The 20,655-nt window shown below is 41.0% G+C and overlaps 1 protein-coding gene across 6 annotated transcripts in view; it reads right to left on the bottom strand.

Annotated features, from left to right (window-relative positions):
* The window catches only part of ASTN2 (astrotactin 2), a 985,877-nt gene that overhangs the window by 765,791 nt on the left and 199,431 nt on the right, over positions 1–20,655 (bottom strand). For all 6 annotated transcript variants that reach the window (XM_015116965.3, XM_015116967.3, XM_015116966.3 and 3 more), the window contains exon 3: positions 9,176–9,560. In XM_015116965.3, the coding sequence (XP_014972451.3) occupies positions 9,176–9,560 (385 nt within the window). The remainder of the gene's footprint in view (positions 1–9,175; positions 9,561–20,655) is intronic.

Genomic DNA, 20,655 nt, shown 5'->3' with positions numbered 1-20,655 from the left:
ATTGAGCATCAAGGAAAGATGGGCTTCAGAGGAGAATCTTAGGAGTAGAAAAGAAGAATGCAGAACCCAGAGCTCCAGGGAAGGGGCCAAACTAAAAAATGAGGGTTCCTCTAGGCTCTCAAAAGTAGTGGTCAGTGTCTGAACCAGGATCTCCAGCCCAAAGCTCTCACCCATTATCATCATCAGTCTCACAAGGAATGAAGAGATAAAGAAGAACTGTGCTTTGCTGCATTTATCTAAAGGAAAATAGCTAAATTCCATCTGTAAGCAAACTGCAACCATAGACAATAAAGGCAAATGTAAACACATCCTATGCTTATGTCCAAATAATCAATTGTCCCCAAACAAAACAAAGGAAATGGGTCTTTGCAACAACATATGTGAAAAGGAGCAAGAGGTATTGGTCATCAAAAAGTCCAACATGAGGGGAGTAATGTCAGCAAGATGGATGATTAGAGACACCTGGCATTTATATTCCAACAAGAAAGGACCAAGGCAGTGAATAAACAGCTAGGTTTTGACTGGAGTGTTGTCGAAGGCAGAACACTGAAATGCAGCAGGAGAATGGAGAAGCATCTGTGGTGATAGGAAGTCCAGGAGGGCAATGTGGAGGCACCCAGGCTCTGAAGCACCACCTCCCTGGACTGGATGAGATTTGCCTAGAGTCAGGAGAAACTTCTCACTGTGGGGAAATGATAAGCAGAAGATCTCTATCCGCCCCCATTGCTACCACAAACACCTACAGTCCTTACTACAGGAGAATTCCAGGCCTCACAAGCCCTGAGCCCAGTTTAAAGAGCCACCAAGAATTTATACAGCTGCACTGTCCTGGATTAGAAGCACAGCATGTGTACTTCTCACTTCCACCCACCATCTAAGCCAAGCTGCTGCAGCACAGTATGCACCTCAGGAGTGTGCCGTGCTTTGCGGGCCAATAGCCATGGCACCTCTCCAGCAATGGGGCTCCATCTTCATTAACCCAAGCCCACAGGGGTGGCTGAATGTCACAAGCCCAGCTTTACAGAGCTTGGGCCTAAAACTGGCTGTGACTCTTGTCCTACAGAGCAGAGAAACCAACCCCCACTACCCTACTTCCAGCCAGAGAAACAGTATAACAGTCCCACCCACAGCTATCCTGCCTTGAGCCAGCCAAACCACTGCTCACCCACCCTCAAGTGGGAGAAGCTTCTGAGCCTCCAAGCAGCTGATATAACTCCAGGCCAGCAGAATGGCTGCATGCCCATGTGCAGGACCTGAGAAATAGCTCCAGAGTGCCCCCGCCCAATCCTGATATACCCCTGGCCTGCCTAACAGTTCTATTAGGCAGCCTGAGAAACTGTCCCACAGGACACCCGTGGTGGGCATACCACCAGAACAGCCAAGCAGCCAAGAGCCCATGTCCTGAACCTGAATAGCCCCATGAACCACTCCCTTATGGACATTCCCTAGGCTAGCCAAGCAGCTGGGCACCTACACACCAGGCCTGAAACAGCCCTGCAGGCTGCTCCTGGTGGGCACACACCTGAGCCAGCCAAGCAGCCTTGTACTTATATCCCAGACCTGAGAAACAGCCCCTTGGGCAGACATGCCCATAGGTTAGACAGGCAGCTATATGGCCGTGTCCCAGGTCCAAAAAGAGTCCTGTGGGCCACCACCCACAGAAACACCCCAAACCAGCCAAACAACTGTGCAGTTATGTCATAGGCCTGAGAAACAGCCCTGTACCCACCCATGGTAGCCATGCCACCCAGGCTGGTCAAGCCACTGCATGCCCGTGTCTCAACCTAGAGAAATGGCCCTGTGGGTTGTCCCCCTCAGATACATTTTCAGGCCAGCCAAGCAGACATACACCCACATAGCAGGCCTAAGAAACAGTTTCAAAGGCAGCTCCTGGCAGATACACACCCAGACCAACTGAGAAAACTTATGCCCATGTCCCGGGCCTAAGAAACATCCCTGTGGGCTGCCCCCGGTAGAAATATCCCCAGGCCAGCTGTAAAGCTATGCTCCCACATTCTGAGCCTCAGAAACATCCCTTTGAGCAGCTCTTGGCAGGCACACCCCCAAGCCAGCTGAGTAAACATATGTCCTTGCCCCTGGCCAGAGGAAAAGCCCCAAGGCCCCAATATCAGAGAACCAGACCCCAAGCTGGTTGACCCACTGTGTGCATGAACATCCCCCTGATCTGAGAAACAGCCCAGTGAGCCCAGTCCTGGCAAAGCTGCACCACCATCAACACAAACTCTCTCAGCCTAGGCCACTGAGTAACTTACAAATGTCACTAATGTAAAATTGTAGCCAACTTAACTACATAGAAACTATAGTATTGCATCTAACTAAAATCCAGGACAACACACCTCACCAAACTGACACCTCAAGACCAAGTTATAAAAATAAATCTTTCCCTATGAAACCTACTCAATAAAATTAGAAGTAATAACTTTTCTACCACATGCTTAGAAATCAACATAGGGACACATCAAACACAAAAAATCAAGGAAACATGTCACTGTAAAAGGAAAACAATAATTTTCTAGTAGGAGACCCTGATCATAATAAAATATATGAAATGCCAAAAAAATTAAATAATAATTTCAAATAAACTCAGCAAGATATGAGAAGAAAGATAGCCAATTTAACCATATCAAGAAAATGATTCATGATTTACATGATACATTCAACAAAGAGATAGATACCATAAAAAAGAATCAAACAGGAACAAAGAGCTAAATAATTCAATGAAGAAAGTAAACATATGAATCAAGAGCTTCAACAACAGACTAGGGCAAGCAGAAGAAAAAATCTAAACTTGAAGACAGATATTTTGAAATAACACAAGCAGTCAAAAATAAAAGAAAGAATAAATAATACAAAGAAAAAAGAAAGCCTCATGGGACATGAGTAAGTGAAAAATATTCATATTAGGGGTGTTTCAGAAGAAAAAGTGAAGGGAAAAGGTGATGAAAATATATTTAATGAAATAATAGCAAAAAAATTCCAAGGTCTTGGGAGAGAGATGGGTATCAAGGTCCAGGAAACCAAATAGGTTAAACCCAAACAGATCTTCTTCAAGGCATCTTACAGTCAAATTGTTGAAAGTCCATTACAAAAAAATAAATAAACAAAATCAGCAAGAGAAAAAAGTCAGGTCACATATAAGGGAATTCTCATTAGAGTAACAGTGGATTTCTCAGCCAGGAGAGAATGAGATGATATATTCCAAGCACTGCAAGGAAATAACTGTCAGTCAGGAATACTGTACCTAGCAAAGTTATCCTTCATAAATGAAGAAAAATAAAATCTGTTACAGACATGTGAAAACTAATGGAATTCATCAGCACTAGGCTGGCTTTACAAGAAATGCTCAGTGAAGTCTTACAACTGGGAGTGAAAAGATAACAACTATGATCATGAAAACATGCAAAACTATAAAACTCACTGGTAGAAGCAATATATTTTTTAAAAGAGAAAGGAATCAAACCTTATTACTACAGAAAACCACCCAACTGCAAAAATAATAAGAGATGAAGTAAGAAACAAAGAATATACAAAACAACCAGAAAACAATCAGTGAAACACTGATTAGTTCCCACCTATCAACAATAACAATTACTGTAAATGAACTAAATTCCCCATTAAAAATATATAAACAGGACAAATAGATGAAAAATAAGACAAAACTATATACTGCCCATTAAGAAATTCACTTTTCCTGTAAAGATAAACAGAATGAAACTGAAGGAATGGAAAAATATACTCAATGCAAATGTAAGCCAAAAGTGAGAACAAGTAGCTGGAATTATATCAGACTAAACAGACTTCAATTCAATGCTGTAAAAAGAGACAATGAAGGACATTATATGATAATAAAGAGATCAATACAGCAAGAGAATATAACAATTGTAAACATATTTACAGTAAGCACCAGAGCATCCTGATACATAAAGTAAATATTACTAGATCTAAAGGGAGAGATAGACTCCAATAAAATAATAATTGGGGACTTCAACATTTTATTCTCAATATTAGACAGATCGTTTAGACACAAAGTCATCAAAGAAAGATCATATTTAAACTTCACTATAGACCAAACAGATGTGATAGACAATTACAGAATATTTCACCCAGCAGCTGCAAAGGGCAGATTCTTCTCATCAGCACAGGGGATATTCTCCAGGATTAGCCATATGTTAAGAACACAAAACAAATCTCAGAAAATTTTAAAACACTGAAATTGTATCAAATATCATATCTGTTCACAGTGGAATAAAACTAGATATCAATAAAAACAGGACTATTCATAACTATACGAATAAAAGGAGATTAAATAAGATATTCCTGATTGACCAATGAGTGAAGGAAGAAATTAAGAATAAAATTTGAAAATTCCTTGAAACAAATGAAAACAGAAACACAGCATACCAAAATCCATGGAACACAGCAAGAGCAATATTAAGATGAAAATTTATAGTAATAAATGCCTATATCAAAAAACTAGAAAGATTTCAAATCAGTAACCTACTAATGTACCTCAAGGATATAGGAAAGCAAGAAGAAACCAAACCCCAAATTAGTAGAAGGAAAGAAATAGATCAGAGCAAAAATAAGCAAAAAGACTAACAGGAACAAAAGATCAATAAAACACAAAGTTGTTTCTAAAAAGATAAAATTGACAAACTAATAGCTAGACAAACTAAGATAAAAAGAGAGAACATTCACGTAAATAAAATCAGAAATGAAAAGGGAGACATCACAATGGATATCACAGAAATACAAAATGATACAAGTAAATACAAAGTCAAAGGCTATTATGAACAGCTATAGGCCAATAAATTTGAGAACAGAAAAAATGGATAAATTTCTGGACACACAGAACTCAACAAAATTGAACCACGAAGAAATGGAAAACCTTAACAGAGCAAAACAAGTAATGAGACTGAGTCAATAATAAAAAGCCTTCCAACAAAGAAAAGTACAGGACCAGATGGCTTCACCACTGAATTCTACTGAATGTATAAAGAAGAATTAATAACAATTCTCCCGCAACTATTTCAAAACGTTGAAGCAGAGGGAATTCTTTCTAATTCACTCTACAAGACATGCATCACCCTGATACCAAAATCAAACAAGGACACACACACAAAAAGAAAACTACAGGCCAATATCCCTGATGAAAGTGTATGCAAAAATCCTCAATAAAGTACTAGCAAACTGAATCCAACATGTCAAAAAGATAATATACCATGATCAAGTGGTATTTATCCCAGGCATACAAGGATAGTTTAACATATGCAAATCAATAAACATATTTCACGTCAATAAAATGAAGGACAATCAATAGAATGATGGACAAAAACCATATGATCATCTCAAAGCAAAAAAACAACAATAAGCTTTTGAAATGTTAAATATCTCCTTGTGATAAAAACTCTTAATAAATTAGTTACAGAAGGAAAGTACCTTAACACAATAAAGGTCATATATGACAAATCCACAGCTAACATCTTACCAAACAAGACAAACATGTCCACTCTAATCATTCCTGTAAAACACAATACTAGAATTCCTAGCCAGAGCAGTTAGGCAACAGAAAGAAATGACAAACATCCAAATTGGAAAGGAGAAAGTCAAATTCTCTTATCTTATTCCCAGAAAAACCTAAAGAGTCTACCAAAACGTCTTAGAAATGTGATATGGTTTGGCTCTGTGTCTTCACCCAAACCTCATCTTGAATTATAATCCCCAATGTTGGGGGAGGAAACTGGTGGTGGGAGGTGATTGGGTCTTGGGGGTAGATTTCTCCTTTGTTGTTATTGGGATAGTGAGTGAGTTCTCATGAGATCTGTTTGTTTAAAAGTGTTTAGCACTTCTCCCATTGCTCTCTCTCCTGCTCTGCCATGTGAAGAAGGTTCTTGCTTCCCTGTCACTCTTTTGCCATGATTGTAAGTTTCCTGAGGCCTCCCCAACCATGCCTCCTGTATAGCTGTGGAATTGTAAGTCAATTAAACCTCTTGTCTTTATACATTACCCAGTCTCAGTTCTTTACAGCAGTGTGAGAACAGACTAATAACTAACTGATAAAGTAACTCAGTAAAGTTGTAGGATGCAAAATCAACATATAAAAATTAGAAGCACTTCTATACATAAACAAACTAGCTGAAAAAGAAACCAAGAAGGAAATCCCATCTACAAGAGCTATAAAACAATACAATACGTAGAAATCAATGTAACCAGAGAGGTAAAACATCTCTACAAGAAAAAGCATGAAACATTGATGAAATAAATTGAAGAGGATGCAAAAAAATGAAAAGCCCTCCCATGCTCATGTGTCAGAAGAATTAATATTGTTAAAATGAAAATACAACCCAAAGAAATCTCCAGGTTCAATGCAATTCCTATCAAAATACCAATGATATTCTTCACAGAAAAAAGAAAAAATTTTATGGAACCACAGAATACCCCAAATAGCCAAAGCAATCTTGAGAAAAAAAAATTGGAAGCATCGCACTTCCAGACCTCAAAATATACTACAAAGCTGTAGTAACTAAAGCAGTATGGTACTGGCATAAAAACAGACACATAGATGAATGAAACCAAATAGAGAACCCAGAAATTTATTTACAGTCTACTGACTTTTTGCAAAGGTGCCAAGAACACTTAGTAGGGAAACAGCAGTCTCTCCAGTAAATACTGCTGAGAAAACTGAATGTGCGTATGCGAAAGAATGAAACTAGACCCCTACTTTCATCCAATAAAAAATTAATTTACAATGAATCAAAGACCTAAATGTAAGACCTGAAATGATAAACATACTAGAAGAAAATGTAGGGGAAACACTTCAAGACATTGTTCTGAAAAAAGATTTTGTAAATAAGACCTTAAAAGCACAGGCACAAAAGCAAAAGTAGACAAAATTGTATATCAAACTAAAAAGTTTCTGCACAGCAAAGGAAACAGAGTGAAAAGACAACCTACAGAATGGGAGAAAATATTCATAAAATACTCATCCAATAGGGAATTAATATTCAGAATATACAAGAGACTCAAACATTCCAATAGCAAAAAAACAAAAACAAAAACCCTCCAATCTACTTTAAAAATGGACAACGCCAGGCACGGTGGCTCAAGCCTGTAATCCCAGCACTTTGGGAGGCTGAGACAGGTGGATCACGAGGTCAGGAGATTGAGACCATCCTGGCTAACACGGTGAAACCCTGTCTCTACTAAAAACTACAAAAAACTAGCTGGGCGAGGTGGCAGGCGCCTGTAGTCCCAGCTACTCGGGAGGCTCAGGCAGGAGAATGGTGTAAACCCGGGAGGTGGAGCTTGCAGTGAGCTGAGATCCGGCCACTGTACTGTACTCCAGCCTGGGCGATAGAGCGAGACTCCGTCTCAAAAATAAATAAATAAATAAATAAATAAATAAATAAATAAACAAACAAACAAACAAATGATTCTGAACAGAAATTTCTCAAAAGACATACAAGTGACCAACAAATATATGAAAACATGCACCTCATTAGTAAATATCAGGTACATGCAAATCAAAAAACACAATGAGGTATAATCTCATCTCAGTTAGAATGACTACTATAAAAAAGTCAAAAATAACGAATGCTGGTGAGAATGCAGAGAAAAGAAAACTCTTATACACTATTCATGGGAATGTAAACTAGTACAGTCACTACATAGAACCGTTTGAAAGTTCCTATAAAACCTACAAAAAGAAATACCATATATCGACTAATCCCATGACTTGGTATTTATCCAAATTAAAGGAAATCAGCTTATTGAAGAGGTATCTGCAACTGCATGCTTACTGCAGGATTATCCACAAGGGTCAAGATATGGAATCAACCTAGGTGTCCAACAACAGATGACTAGATAAAGAAAATGTGGTATACATACACAATGAAATACAATTCAGCCATAAATAAGAATGAAATCCTTTCATTCATGGCAACCTGGATGGAACTGGAGAACATTATATTAAGCAAAATAAGACAGGAACAGAAAGTTAAATGCCACATGTTCTTACTCATATGTGGAAGCTGAAAATTATTGATCTCATAGAAGTAAAAGAATGCTAGAGGTTACTAGTAGGATACAGAGGATATTAGAAGCTGGAAAAGGTAGGAGGGAGAGAGGAATAGGGAGAAATTTATTAAAGGAAATAAAATTACAGCTAGAGAGGTGTAATAATTTCTAGTGTCCTGTACCACTTAAAGATGACTATGCTTGTTAATGTAATACATAGTTTGAAATAACTAGGAACATATTGAACATTCCCAACACAAAGAAATGATCAATGTTTAAGATGATTGATATACTAATTATCCTGATCTGATCACCATATATTATATGGATCAAAATATCACTACATATTCCATAAATACACACGAGCATTATTTGTCAATATAAAAAAACATAAAAGAAGTCTAATATGAACCAGCAATAACTGTAACAAACAAATGGGATCTCGAGCTGCATCAACAGAAGCATAACAGTTGGCAAGAAGGAGGAAAAATCTCATTTTTCTCAGCCCTGGATCATTCCCACCTTGATGAAGAAGAGTGTCAGTTTGGGTGTTATGGCCCAGGATGTGAAAAAGTTCTATCTAGACGGCAGTGACCAGGAAGGTGAAATGTCTGAAAAATGCTTCATATGAGACTATTTAAAGAAACTGGGGTGTTTAGGTTGGTTAAAATGTACAGGCTCTTTTATTTTTGTGTCAAATTTCCCAACAGCTGCCTTGAAAAAGAATATCAGATCACTTTCCTTTTGGACATGGAGGACCATGAATACAGATTTCAAGTTGGTATAAGAAGAAACCCTCTAATAGTAATGGTGTGGAAATGAGATGGCCTATTTCCCAAGTAGTGAGAAAGCTGTCAAAGGAGGTAATCAAGAGACACTGGAAAGATGTTGGACTGTATACCCTCTGAGGCTCCTCACAACTCCAATTCTGGGAGTACTTACACTCTTTTATTCTCCCATCACTACAGAAGAATCAGAGAAGACAAACTTGATAACCCAACAGAAATCCAAAGTCATAAATCCAAAGTGGCTTATCCCAGAAAATACTGCCTGTAGTCCCCAACCGCCCAGCTTCTGCACCTCTTCCCATCTTTTCAAAATGCCCCCTGGAAAATGGGCTGTGACATGGAGGACTCACCTTTCTTCTCAAAGTCCACCTTCTCTTCCCCTGGACGTCCCAGACTGTCCAGAGTGTGGGTCACCTGGCTGCCAAATTCGTCCTCGCGGGAGACATGGTTGGCCCGCCTAGGTGGCTCCTCCTCCTCCTCACAGTCATAGTCATCCAGGATGGGAGTCTCCCGGATGGGCACGCCGATGACGGAATTGTGGGTTTGCAGCCGGGAGGAACGGAAGCTCTCCCGCGCCTGGGGACCCAGCAGCACAGATGGGATGTAGTGGATCTCATGAGTGGCTTCTGTGCTTGCGCTCTTCTGGGGAATGCGGCGACGCTTCTGCCAACGTCGCTGGGCGTAGAGCGCCACGGTGAACACCAGCAGCAGCAGCAGCAGCGCGATGAGGCCACCCTGGAGCAGGAAGGAAGGACACACAAATGGGCCACTGTTCTTTGGATTGGAGGGCCACAGGGGATTTTCCTGTCCACTACACTCTGCCAGGATCCCTGGGTTTGGCTCATAGAGCCTCAGGAACCATCAGCTATAGTTCTTAAGCTAGAGAGACACTGTTTCAAACCTGACTTTTTCACCAACAAACTGTGTGACCCTGGGCCAACTTCTTGACTTCTCTGAGCCTTGCTTTCCATAGGTATAAAGGATGAGTACGAATCCCTGCTCTTCCTTCTTCACAAGCTTGCCATAGGAAGCAAATCAAATGGATAATGGTCATGTCAGGGCAATACAGATGGCTCAGTGTCAGGAAGGGTCAGCGCTGAGGCTTCACACAGGTGAATGTCTGAATCCAGACTTCACCTCCCACCAGTTGAACAACCCAAGGACAATTGCCTACGCTCCCCAGCCTTGCTTCCTCATCTGTAGAATGAGTTAACTGAAGGCTCAAGAGACAGTAGTAGACTTTGTTACGCCATGCTGCAAATATAAGATAGCATTATTAAATCAAACATAATTTCTGCATAACCTGTATTTTCTTCATTTTTCAGAAACACTAGTCTTTAAATTTCTGAATTTCAATAAGGGAACTGGCACAAAGTAGGTCCTTAACAAATATTTGGTAAATGAGTGAATGAAAATGCACCTTTCTAGGACTCCTTTAATCAGAATTTCAAGGTCAACTGAAAAAAAAAAAAACATATATATATATATACACACACACACATATATATACACATTTTTTTCTTTGATACACCCAACTCCTAAATGTTTGTGTCTGCATTATCATACATTAATTTCAAATAAGTTAATGTGTTAATGCACATCTCTTACATGACTCATATGATTCATGAAATACCCTGGTCTGTAAGATCCTTCAGGGCAGAGGTATTTTCAAAACACATCTGTAATCCCCATAACAACCTGTCGTGAGCTTGAAGTGGAAGGTTTGCATTCTCCAGACCTCCCCTCAATTGTTCTATGCCAGAAACCTCTCTTCTGATGGGTAGGCCCTCATCACTTCTCTTGCTTTTCTTCACTTTATACTCTGCTTCATGTTTGGGAGATTGGAAGACACTTTGTTGAATGCCTGCTGTGTAACCCCTGGATTCAGAAGGAATCACCCTTGTTGTATACAGGGTAAGAGAGAGGCTTCAAAAAATCAACAGACCCAGAAACTGAGACAGTAAGTGGCCGAGTAATATGTGAGCCTTACTTTTTGTGTGTTTATTTTGTTTGTTTTTGCTTTTTAACTCTAGAGCCTATATTCTTTCAATTCCACCTGTGTGGTTGATGGCTTCTCCTTGGCTATGATCTCACTGAAGGCAAGGACAAATTCTGACAACTATCTGTACAGCATCTAACAAAGATGACAGATGTTAGCTGTGAATACGTTATCTTGGGGGCAAAGGTGGCTGCTGTTAAACACACCTGTTTAGGCCAAGAAGAACACTGTTTGCTGAAATGACTCAGCCATCCTGCTGACTATATTTGATATTAGAAAACTGGCATGTTCTATTTGCAAGACCCTCAGCTCACTATGCTGAAATTCAGCACCTCCACAGAGGTGGGGGGACTGGGTGGATAAGAGGACTAAGAGTTGGTGACCAGGTATGCAGGTGTGGCTGATAGCTCTGGAACAGGGGCCGAAGCCCTGCCTTGAGTTCAGCAGTGAGCTACTTTGGTTTCCCCAAGAAAGTTTCTCTGGATGTCATAACATAAAAACAAATGCACAAATGAAACAAAGCTATAAGTACGTGTATTTATATGTGTATTTGTGTGTGTAGAATCTATTAAATATACGTGTAACCGCATGTGTATACCAGAGGTAATTCTGTATATATCACCTTAAAAAGCAACAATGAATCTTTTTTCCTCTATAGAACATATGATGGTGATTGCTCTGTGTCACAAAATTCTGTGTGACATGATATGATTTGTCTGGGATTTTTTTGTGTTTCAGAAATAAGAAAAGGAGAGGGAGGGCATGAGGACGAGTGAAGAGGAGAGAGGTGATAGAGGGGGAGAGTGAAGAGAGAAAATGACGGGGGCAACACTAATCCTTGATAAACACAAGGGCTGACCCTCTCCTTCACACCTTTACTGAATGTTATTTTATTTAATCTTCAAGACAAGACTATGTGATAGAAATTAGTTTCTGCTGTATAGATGAGGAAAAGGTGATTCAGAGAAGTAAGAAACTAGCTTGAAGTCACACAGTCAGGATTTAATTCCAGGTCCAGTTGGATTAAAAGGGCCAGGAAGTGGTGGAGCTGTGACTGGACCCCAGCTCTCCATTGCACAGCCCTTGGTTACTGAACAGATATTCTCATTGACTAAAGAGAGGGAAGGGGAGAAGGAGGAAAGATGGTGAGGGCGCACGAAAAGGGAAAAGGAAAGTATTATTTTCAAATTCATCTTCCAGATGTGCAATGGGCGCATCTTCTCTTCAGAGAAGCTTTTCATTCTGCCCCATTGATGCCCCTGGGGGAATCTCCTTGCCTGACCCCACCCTCTGTCTTCTCACATTTGGGTGTTTCATTCAGTAAGAGGCTAAGGCCTTGCATGGTTTCTGGGCCTTCATTCCTCATCCAACTCAGTATATCCCAATTATGGTTGTTGGACTCTGTGGTCAGATCCCAGGACCAATACTGACCTAGGAAAGATGAGGCCTAACCAACCCATCCACCTGCAATTACTAATGCCCCTTCCTTCCCTCCTTGTATCCTTTTCCTTGAGAGCCTTCCAGCAGTAAATGGCTAAGTGTTGGCATCAGACTGACATGATTTTATCCAAGTTCTACTGCTTAGACACTGTGTGACCTTGACTAGGTCACTTTATCTTTCTAGATCTTTGGCTTTCTCATGGGTTAAACAACGACAAGAGTCATAATGTCACCTCATTGGGGCATGAAGGCTAAATAAGATGCTTGTGGGGTACTTAATATAGTGTAGGGGTACATGGTATCGCAGGTTGTTAGCTATTGTTACTGTCAACAGAATTCAGCAAGTATAGATTCTGTGTTGAATGAATAAAGGAATGAATGAATGAATGATGACTTTCTGGCCCTATATACCTATTCTGCACAACTTGCCTTGGATCCCCAAATGCTTCTCAATCTGGACCAAATGCTTCATATGTGCTCTTTCATTCACCTTTACACCTGTGATCATCCTACGTTAAGTTAGAAACTGAGGCACAGAGACAAAAGGTCATTTACTCAAGATAGTGCAACTGAGATTAAAACTAGCTCCAGCACGACTTTAAAACTGTTCTTGGAGTGGAGAAGGGACAGGAGCAAAAGCCTAATTAGCCCCTGTCCAGTCTCACGTCTTCCTTATCAAGTTACCTATGCAATTTCAGATACAGATTTCTCAACATAGGAAACTTCCAGAAGGATGTGGCAGAGGGACCCCCTGGTTTGGGAGGTAGAGCTTGAGCTTCCCTTTAGTTTATTGACCCATTGATTCTTTAGCCCTTGGCCTTGCCGTTTGATATGAGCCCAAGCTAGTGGCTATGGCTTTCCCATTAGGGCACAGGTCCCTTTTCCTCACTCCCCAGCCTGCCCTGAACTCAGCTTCCATCACCTCTAGCTGAGTCACTGACCACCTGGTTCCCATTACAGATTTGAGTTTTATTGCAAGAACTTGGTCAAAGCAGAATCCCAGTATTCTGGGGCTCACCATGCCACTGATTATTGAAACAGACGTTCTAGGCTGGGCTTCTAAAAAACTCAGGAGGCATCATCTAAGACATGGTAGCAGCTTAGGTAATGTTGCAAGCACCAGTCTGACCAGCCCTCCCTCCCTAGACCCTGAAAAAGTAGTGGAATACATAAAATTGGATACAGTCTCAAAACATGTGGGAAAAAGGTTCTAAATTCAAGTTTACTTACTGTCTGACCTTGGCCTGCTCTTATGGACCTTCAGTTTATTAATCAGTAAATTGGACTTGGCCAATACTTGTAATACTATATCACACAGTTAGAAGCAGCTAAGACTGGGGTCAGAAACACAAGGTTGAAATCTAATGCTACACATATAAGCTGGGCTATCTTGGACACAGAATTTAATTTTTCTGATTAACAATTTTATTATCTATAAAATTGGATCATAGACTTCTTTATCGAGGGAAATGAGATATGAGCTAATGGACATGGGATACTTTGTTTAGTGCCCGGCACATGGTAAACCTGTGATAGAAGAAAATCTTCATTCATGGTACTCCCTGGGGCTGCTGTGCAAATCAAATCTGAAAACAGTTATCCTGTAAAAACTGAAGAGTGCTGTGCACAAGCAAAGGAGCTCAAGAGAACCATCTGGCTGCCTCTGTCATAGTGAGACATCTCACCCAAAGAATGCAGATGAGTGACTCAGAATCAAGAAGGAAGTGTAGACTGTGTCCACCTGCACCGGTCCAGGCTGCTGTCCTGGTCCACATCCATAGAATTACATACTCCCTTCTTTATCGGCTTCCCACACCAGAGGTAAGCAAACAGAAAAGCAGGAGCAATTGATTAGTGCTCAGCACGGTTAGCGTGTCCAGCCTCTGAGTCCACACCAGGAGCAAACACAGGCCCAGGTAGTGAAAAAAAAATGCTACAGGGCAACAGGGGAGCTGAGGAGGGAGAAAAGACCTAGGAGGATGGCTGTGAATTTTTAAAAAGCAAGTTAAGAAGAGGCGAAGTCTCCAAGGGCGACAAACTGAGACCCTGCTGGCCTCAGGGACGACCTGATGCCAAGTCCGATTTGAACCGTGCTCACTGCAGGGCAGCCCTAGACAAACAAGGCTGAGGAAGTCACTGCAAGTTCTAGAAATAATAACACCAGTCTATTAGTTAGGGGGTTGCTTTTGTGAGGTTGTAAGCTGGACGGATCTTGGGGTGATCTGTTTTACCATCACCTTATGGGAATTTCAAGAAGCTTTCAGGGAGGAGGCAGAGAAGAGATGTGAGAAAGAAAGTGCACCCCTATCCCTTCTGGAACCTTCCCCATTACAAGTCTCTTTAGGCAGGATCAGCCTGTTTCTCTGGTTCTATTACTGACAGTGAGTCTCAGATTCCCCAGGGGAACAAGACAAGGGTGAAGGTGGGAGGTGTCAAGGGCAGAGTGCTCTGATGGGGCAACCAGATGCCTGGGGGAATACAGGCCAGCATGAGAATCCCTGCCTCCCTCCTTGCTGTTGGCTGTGACAAGTTCATTACATTTTACCTCCTTGGACTGCAGTAGGCTCCCTTTAAAATGAGGCTGATTGTTCACAGTGTAAAGAGTTATGTTAAGGATTAAATAAGACATTCAAAGGTCTGGATAAAGGATCTGGCACCACAAAAGTCAACAAATACTAGCATCATTCCTTCAGCTTCCCTATATGTCTATCACAAACCAAATCCTTTTACCCCAGTCTCCCTTGTTAAAATCCCTCTCCTGGCTTCTTGGGGTCCTTAAAATAATGTCCAGGTTCCCTCACCTGGTACCCAAAGCCCCTCATGACTGGGTCCCTGCTACCTTCTCATTCCCCAACTCCCCACAAGTCACACCTGTCCTACCTGTCCTGGAGTCACCCTGGGCAGTTGACATCATCCAAAGTGTGATGCTCCCTCTTCTGCACTCACTACCCCCTCAGCCTGAAGCATCCTCTCACTCACTCCACCTGGAATCTCAGAAGGTGGCTTCATTTGGAAATAGGATATTTGCAGAGGTAATTAGTTAAGATGAAGTCATACTGGATTAAAGTGGGTCCTAAATCCAATGACTGGTGTCCTCATAAGAACAGGAGTGGACACACAGGGAAGAAGCTCACATGAAGATGAAGACAGAGATCTGAGTGATGCATCTGCAAGCCAAGGAATGCCAAAGGTCATCAGCAACCATGAGAAACTGGTAGAAAGTCATGGGACAGATTCTCCCTCAGAGTCTCTAGGAGGAGCAAACCTTGCTGACATCATGATTTTGAACTTCTGAACTCCTGAACCATGAAAGAATAAATTTCTCATGTTTTAAGCCATCCAGTGTGCAGTAATTTAATATGGAAGCCCCAAGAAACTAATGCACTGCCCTTGACTTATTGATCTCAGCCTACTCAGCTGTCTAAGCTTGGAGATCACTTCCCCAGGGAACATCTCTGTGTTTTCAGGTTGGGGTGAGGCTTTCCTGGCTTCAGTCCTCTGGCTGTCATGATCCAATCATCTGTTTGACCATTTTCCCATTCAAGGTCTTGAGTTGCTGTTTACCCCTACCATTTATCCAGCCTTAGTTCCAGTGCTTAGCCCAGGGAAGGTGCTTAATAAACACACCCAGAAGCTGACAATCTTCACCAGACTTTCCAGAGGAAGGCAAACTCAAGTCCTTGTTTTAGCTCTGACCCCAGCATCAACAGAGCACCTATCAAATCTTGCATGCCCCTTTGCTGCTTTGACTTTCTCCAATGCCAGTGCCTTCAGCTGGTTTTCTTACATACACAACCTCAAAAACGGAAAAATACAGAGAGATAAAAAGTATAAAGCACTTCAAACCACCCCACCAAGAGACTAAAAAGTCAAACTCAGTACGCTGTTTGGCCTGGCCTCATTTTAATCTATTTTTCATGTTAAAATATCGAGGCATGAAAGAAGGAACTAGAGAAAGGAAAGAAAGGGATAATATGAAAAATGCTGTATTTGACAATGTGTCATTCGGAAACTGATTATTTCTGTCTCCGGCCTTTTTAATATTCCCTCACTACGGCCAAGCCGCAAGGGGATTTGGTATTCTAAGACTGGATTTATAATACTCTGTTCTGCAGTGATAAGAACACGGGCCCTTAATCCTCAGAGCTGTGAACATGCATATTCTCTCAAGTAATGTCCTTCTCTTCTCGCCACTTGTTTCTGGTCCCTGGCAGCAACGACGCCATGATGGCTGAGAACTGGTGAGCCACTGGGCCTTCTCTTGGCCACTTGCCTAATGACAGAGCTAGTCGGGAAGGGGGCCTGGGATCCAAGTGATCTGAGACGTCTCCTTTCAGGCCCCAGTCTATGTTTAAGCTGGAATAATTATTAGAAAATAGTCTAAGTCTTTAGTGTTAGAAAAAAAAAAAAGGAACAAGAAAGAAACTGAGACTTAAAGGATGGAAGTGACTGGACCAACATCACAAAACATCCTAAAATTGTTTTGGAGACAGAATATGCAGCCAACACCCTCCAAAGCTGCTAAGGAAACATGTGAATTGTGATAATTTGATATACAAAATAGCTTCTATAACTTTTCATTTCTCTCTACTCTATGGCTGTCCTATGCCCTAGTTTTCATGGATTTCATCATGATAATTTTAATACATGCTGAATGATCTTCCATGCTTTATTCCCCCTTTCCCACTATTCTCAATCCATCTTACTTACCATAACTAAGGCACACATGGAAACTGATCCCCTCCCTATTGACTAAGCTAAGAGTCCTGTAGTTTGACAGTTCAAGTCCTCGTCATCTATCTTTGTGGATAACCTTGTCTCGAACATATGCTTTTGAAATACCCTTCAAATGTGTGCTTTGGCCATCCACGCAACCACCCCTACTAAGCTCTTGCTACAGAGCAGGCATGGTGCTAAGTATCCAACCACAATGAAACTCTCTGCTCCCAGGAAGCTGGGGCCTGAAAGGAGACTTTTCAGAGTACTTGGAACCCAAGCCTCCTTTCCCACTAGCTCTGTCATTAGGCGAGTGGAGAAGAGAAGGCCCAGTGGATCACCAGTTCTCACCATCATGGCAGCTCTCGGTCCTGAGGTGTTTTTGTAGAAGCCATTTACTTTACCTGGAATGATGCCCTCATTCTTATTCCTCACCCTTATATCTACACATCCAAATACCACCCATACTTCACTGTTAACTTCAATGCATCTCCTTTATGAACTCGTAGGCACTTCCCCTCCCCATGTGCAGCCAGAAGGAATTTCATTATCCTCTGCACTCCCACAGTGCTTCGCCTTAACCCTCACTTAAGGATCTTCAGCATTTCCTACCCTGTATTAGAGTTGTTGATGTCTTTACTTAGCTGCCCTACAGGTTAGATTATTATGCCCAGCATACAGATGTAAAAAAAAAAAAAAAAAAAAAAAAAAAAAAAATGGAGACTCAGAAGACAAACTGCTTAAAACCATATAACCAGGTAGAAAATATATATGATAAGATTTTCCACTGGGGGAAATTCCCAATAAACTGTGGGTTCACTATCTCAGAAACTGGGACTGTCTCAAGCGAGACATTTGGTAATAGAAACATTTTTGGTTGTCACAACTTAGGGGAGAGAGTACTAGCATCTAGTGGGAAGAAGCTGAGGAATCTGTACACACCCTACATGCACAGGACATCCACGTACAACAAAGAATTAACTGGCCCCAAATGTCAATAGTGGAGAGGTTGAGAATCCCTAGTCTAAGAGAGAGATGATGAGACCAGAAGTAAGTTAAAGTGGCAGGTCAGTTACCAGGATAGGAAGACTTGTGTCTACTGGTAAGGAAGGGGGTGTCAACAATGACACTGAGGTCTAGATTCTGTCACTGGATTAGGGAGGAAGTTACCTATCTACATCTTACTTTTTCTTGGGGAATCTTGGGGAAAGTTATATAAGATACCAGCATGTAATCAAATGAAGAGATACATTGACATGTGTGAACAATAAAAGAAAAAGGCACAACAAATAAGAATTTGCGTGTATACGTGTGTGTATATGTATGTATTCACATTTGTAAAAATATACCTATGTTAATATTTCTATAGTTAGCTATATTTGTCTATATTTCTTTTTTGCCTCTAGACAGATATAGGGTGACCTACTTAAGAAGTCCCATTATAGAAAATGAAACGTATTTCTCTTTTAAATAAATCATCTACTTACCATGTGTCTATTAGAGATACTATTTTACTTCCAAAGATAATGCCAAAGGAATAAAGTAAAAACACATTGGTTCTTTGGAATGCATTCACCCACTACCCCCAGCTCAAACTTCCTTAATCATCTTTAGATCAGATTAGAACAGGGTCAAAATCCTGGGATAACATACTGAATTCTATAAAAATTTATCAAGGAGAAGTCTAAAGAATGCTTGGAGACACCAGCGTTTTCCCATAAGTTAGACAGACATAGGTTTTTCTATTGACCTTTTTATTAGTACGGTCATGACTCAAACCTATGTCTGTTTGACTTATGTGTCTTTGGATAAGTCACTTGGGTTTTCTTATCTGTGAATTGGGTTACTAATACCTAAGTGGGAGAATCTGTGGAGGATTAACTGAGATTGCAGGGTATAACACAGTTTGCTAATAGCTTGCAAGTAGTAGATCTTTATTATTCACGTAAGATCTTGTCTCCTAAAAAACATTTTGATACAAAGTAGTATTGAAACCACTACCTCCCCTTCACTATACAATCAGATATTCTCTATACAGTTTCCCAGCTGCATTCCTCCCACAGACTCCAAACTGTGATCGTGATCCCTTCCCCTCTTTGGGGTGAGTAGGTGGGACTGGATGGTTTCTAACAGCCATCCCAGCTCTAATACTCTAGAAAATTAGAAAAGCAAAGACAAACTGGAAAGCGTTTTGGAAGAGATGAAATACATATATTCTTATGACATCCTGCCTGGTATTACAGGTGTAAATGCATATATTAAAACAGTTAACCATCCTGTATCCTTCACAGCATTTCACGCTTCTGTGCTTTTGCTCATGCTCCCTCTGTCTGAAATGCCCTTCCCTCACTTCTTTGTCTAGTCTTTTAAGCCTCAGCTTGTAGGTCATGAGTTTTCTGAAACCTGCTTTTTCTGACTGGGTTAAGTACCACCTGTTAGGTCTTGCAGTGACTCATGCTTTCATATGCCAGAGCATGCAGCAGATTGCATCATAGTTTGACTCCCTCCCATCACCCTAGTGCCCATTGAGGGTGTTCTTAATCATTTCTGTTTTCCCAGGATGCAGCTCAATGTCTGATACTGAGTAGCCCTCGTTACGTATTTATTGTATTTCTACACTGAGAGGCAATGAAAGGAAGGGCAGGGTTTTATTTATTTTTGGTTGAATTTGAATGGCACACAGCACATAGTAGTAGATCTTCAATTACTCGTTGAAAGAAAGAATGAAAAAATCCATCATAAATGCCTCTTTAAGGGCAGTTGACCAAAATACACCCACGTCTGTCTGGCAGTCCTCCATCTGTCTGTAAGAGAGGACTGAAGGTAATTCACATGAACCACTTAACACAAGTCAGCATTCCACTACATGTCCTCAGGTGGCCTCTGAAGTTCTGTCCCAAATCCCACTCTGAAGGATGGGTGAATGGAGAAGGTGGGGGAAAACATCTTTAGGAGGATTGAGTTTCTTCCCATTCTTTGAGTCATGACAACATACAGATGAACCCAAGTGGCCAGAGAGGAGCTTTGCCCTCATTCATTGATTTACTTATTCCCCAGGGTAAGGTCATACCTGGAAGCAGGCAGACCTAAGTTCCCAGTTTTACCCTGTCACCCACCAGTAATGGGAACTTGGGACATTCTCTCTGCGATGCTCAGTCTTCACAGTTGTAATACAGGAATAATGCCATTCACCAAAAAGGCTGTTGTGAAGACTGGACAAGGTGATATATGTAAAATATGCCACACAGCCCTTGACCTGCATAAAACATTCAATAAGTGGTAGTCATTGGCTTAACTCTTACTACTATTACTGTAATTTTCTGACCCCGTACCAAACCTTTTGCCTCGATTTAGAAATACACAGGTATGCCCTTGAATAACTCACAGCTGGTTTGTGGAAACACGTGAGTAAGCAGGTAGTTATCACAATGCATAGTTTAGCAAGCTCCATGTAAGAGGGAAACATGGTAAGGGGCAAAGAGTTTCTCAAAGCTTCCAAGTGTAAAACATAGAGAAAGTGAGGATAAAAAAGATTTTTCTTGCAATTTCAATTATAGTCGAGTTCAAAGGTATGAAGAACATGCCCATCCAATCAAGTACACTCATGCCCAAAATATGACAGAAGACTGGATAATCAGCTAAACTGTGTAGTGGTTAATGGTACAGGCTCTGGAG

This window comes from Macaca mulatta, chromosome 15 (genome assembly GCF_049350105.2).
Source record: "Macaca mulatta isolate MMU2019108-1 chromosome 15, T2T-MMU8v2.0, whole genome shotgun sequence".
In the NCBI taxonomy this organism is placed as follows: Eukaryota; Metazoa; Chordata; class Mammalia; order Primates; family Cercopithecidae; genus Macaca; species Macaca mulatta.
Note: the sequence above shows the minus strand (reverse complement) of the source record. Positions and strands in the feature narration are given on the sequence as shown.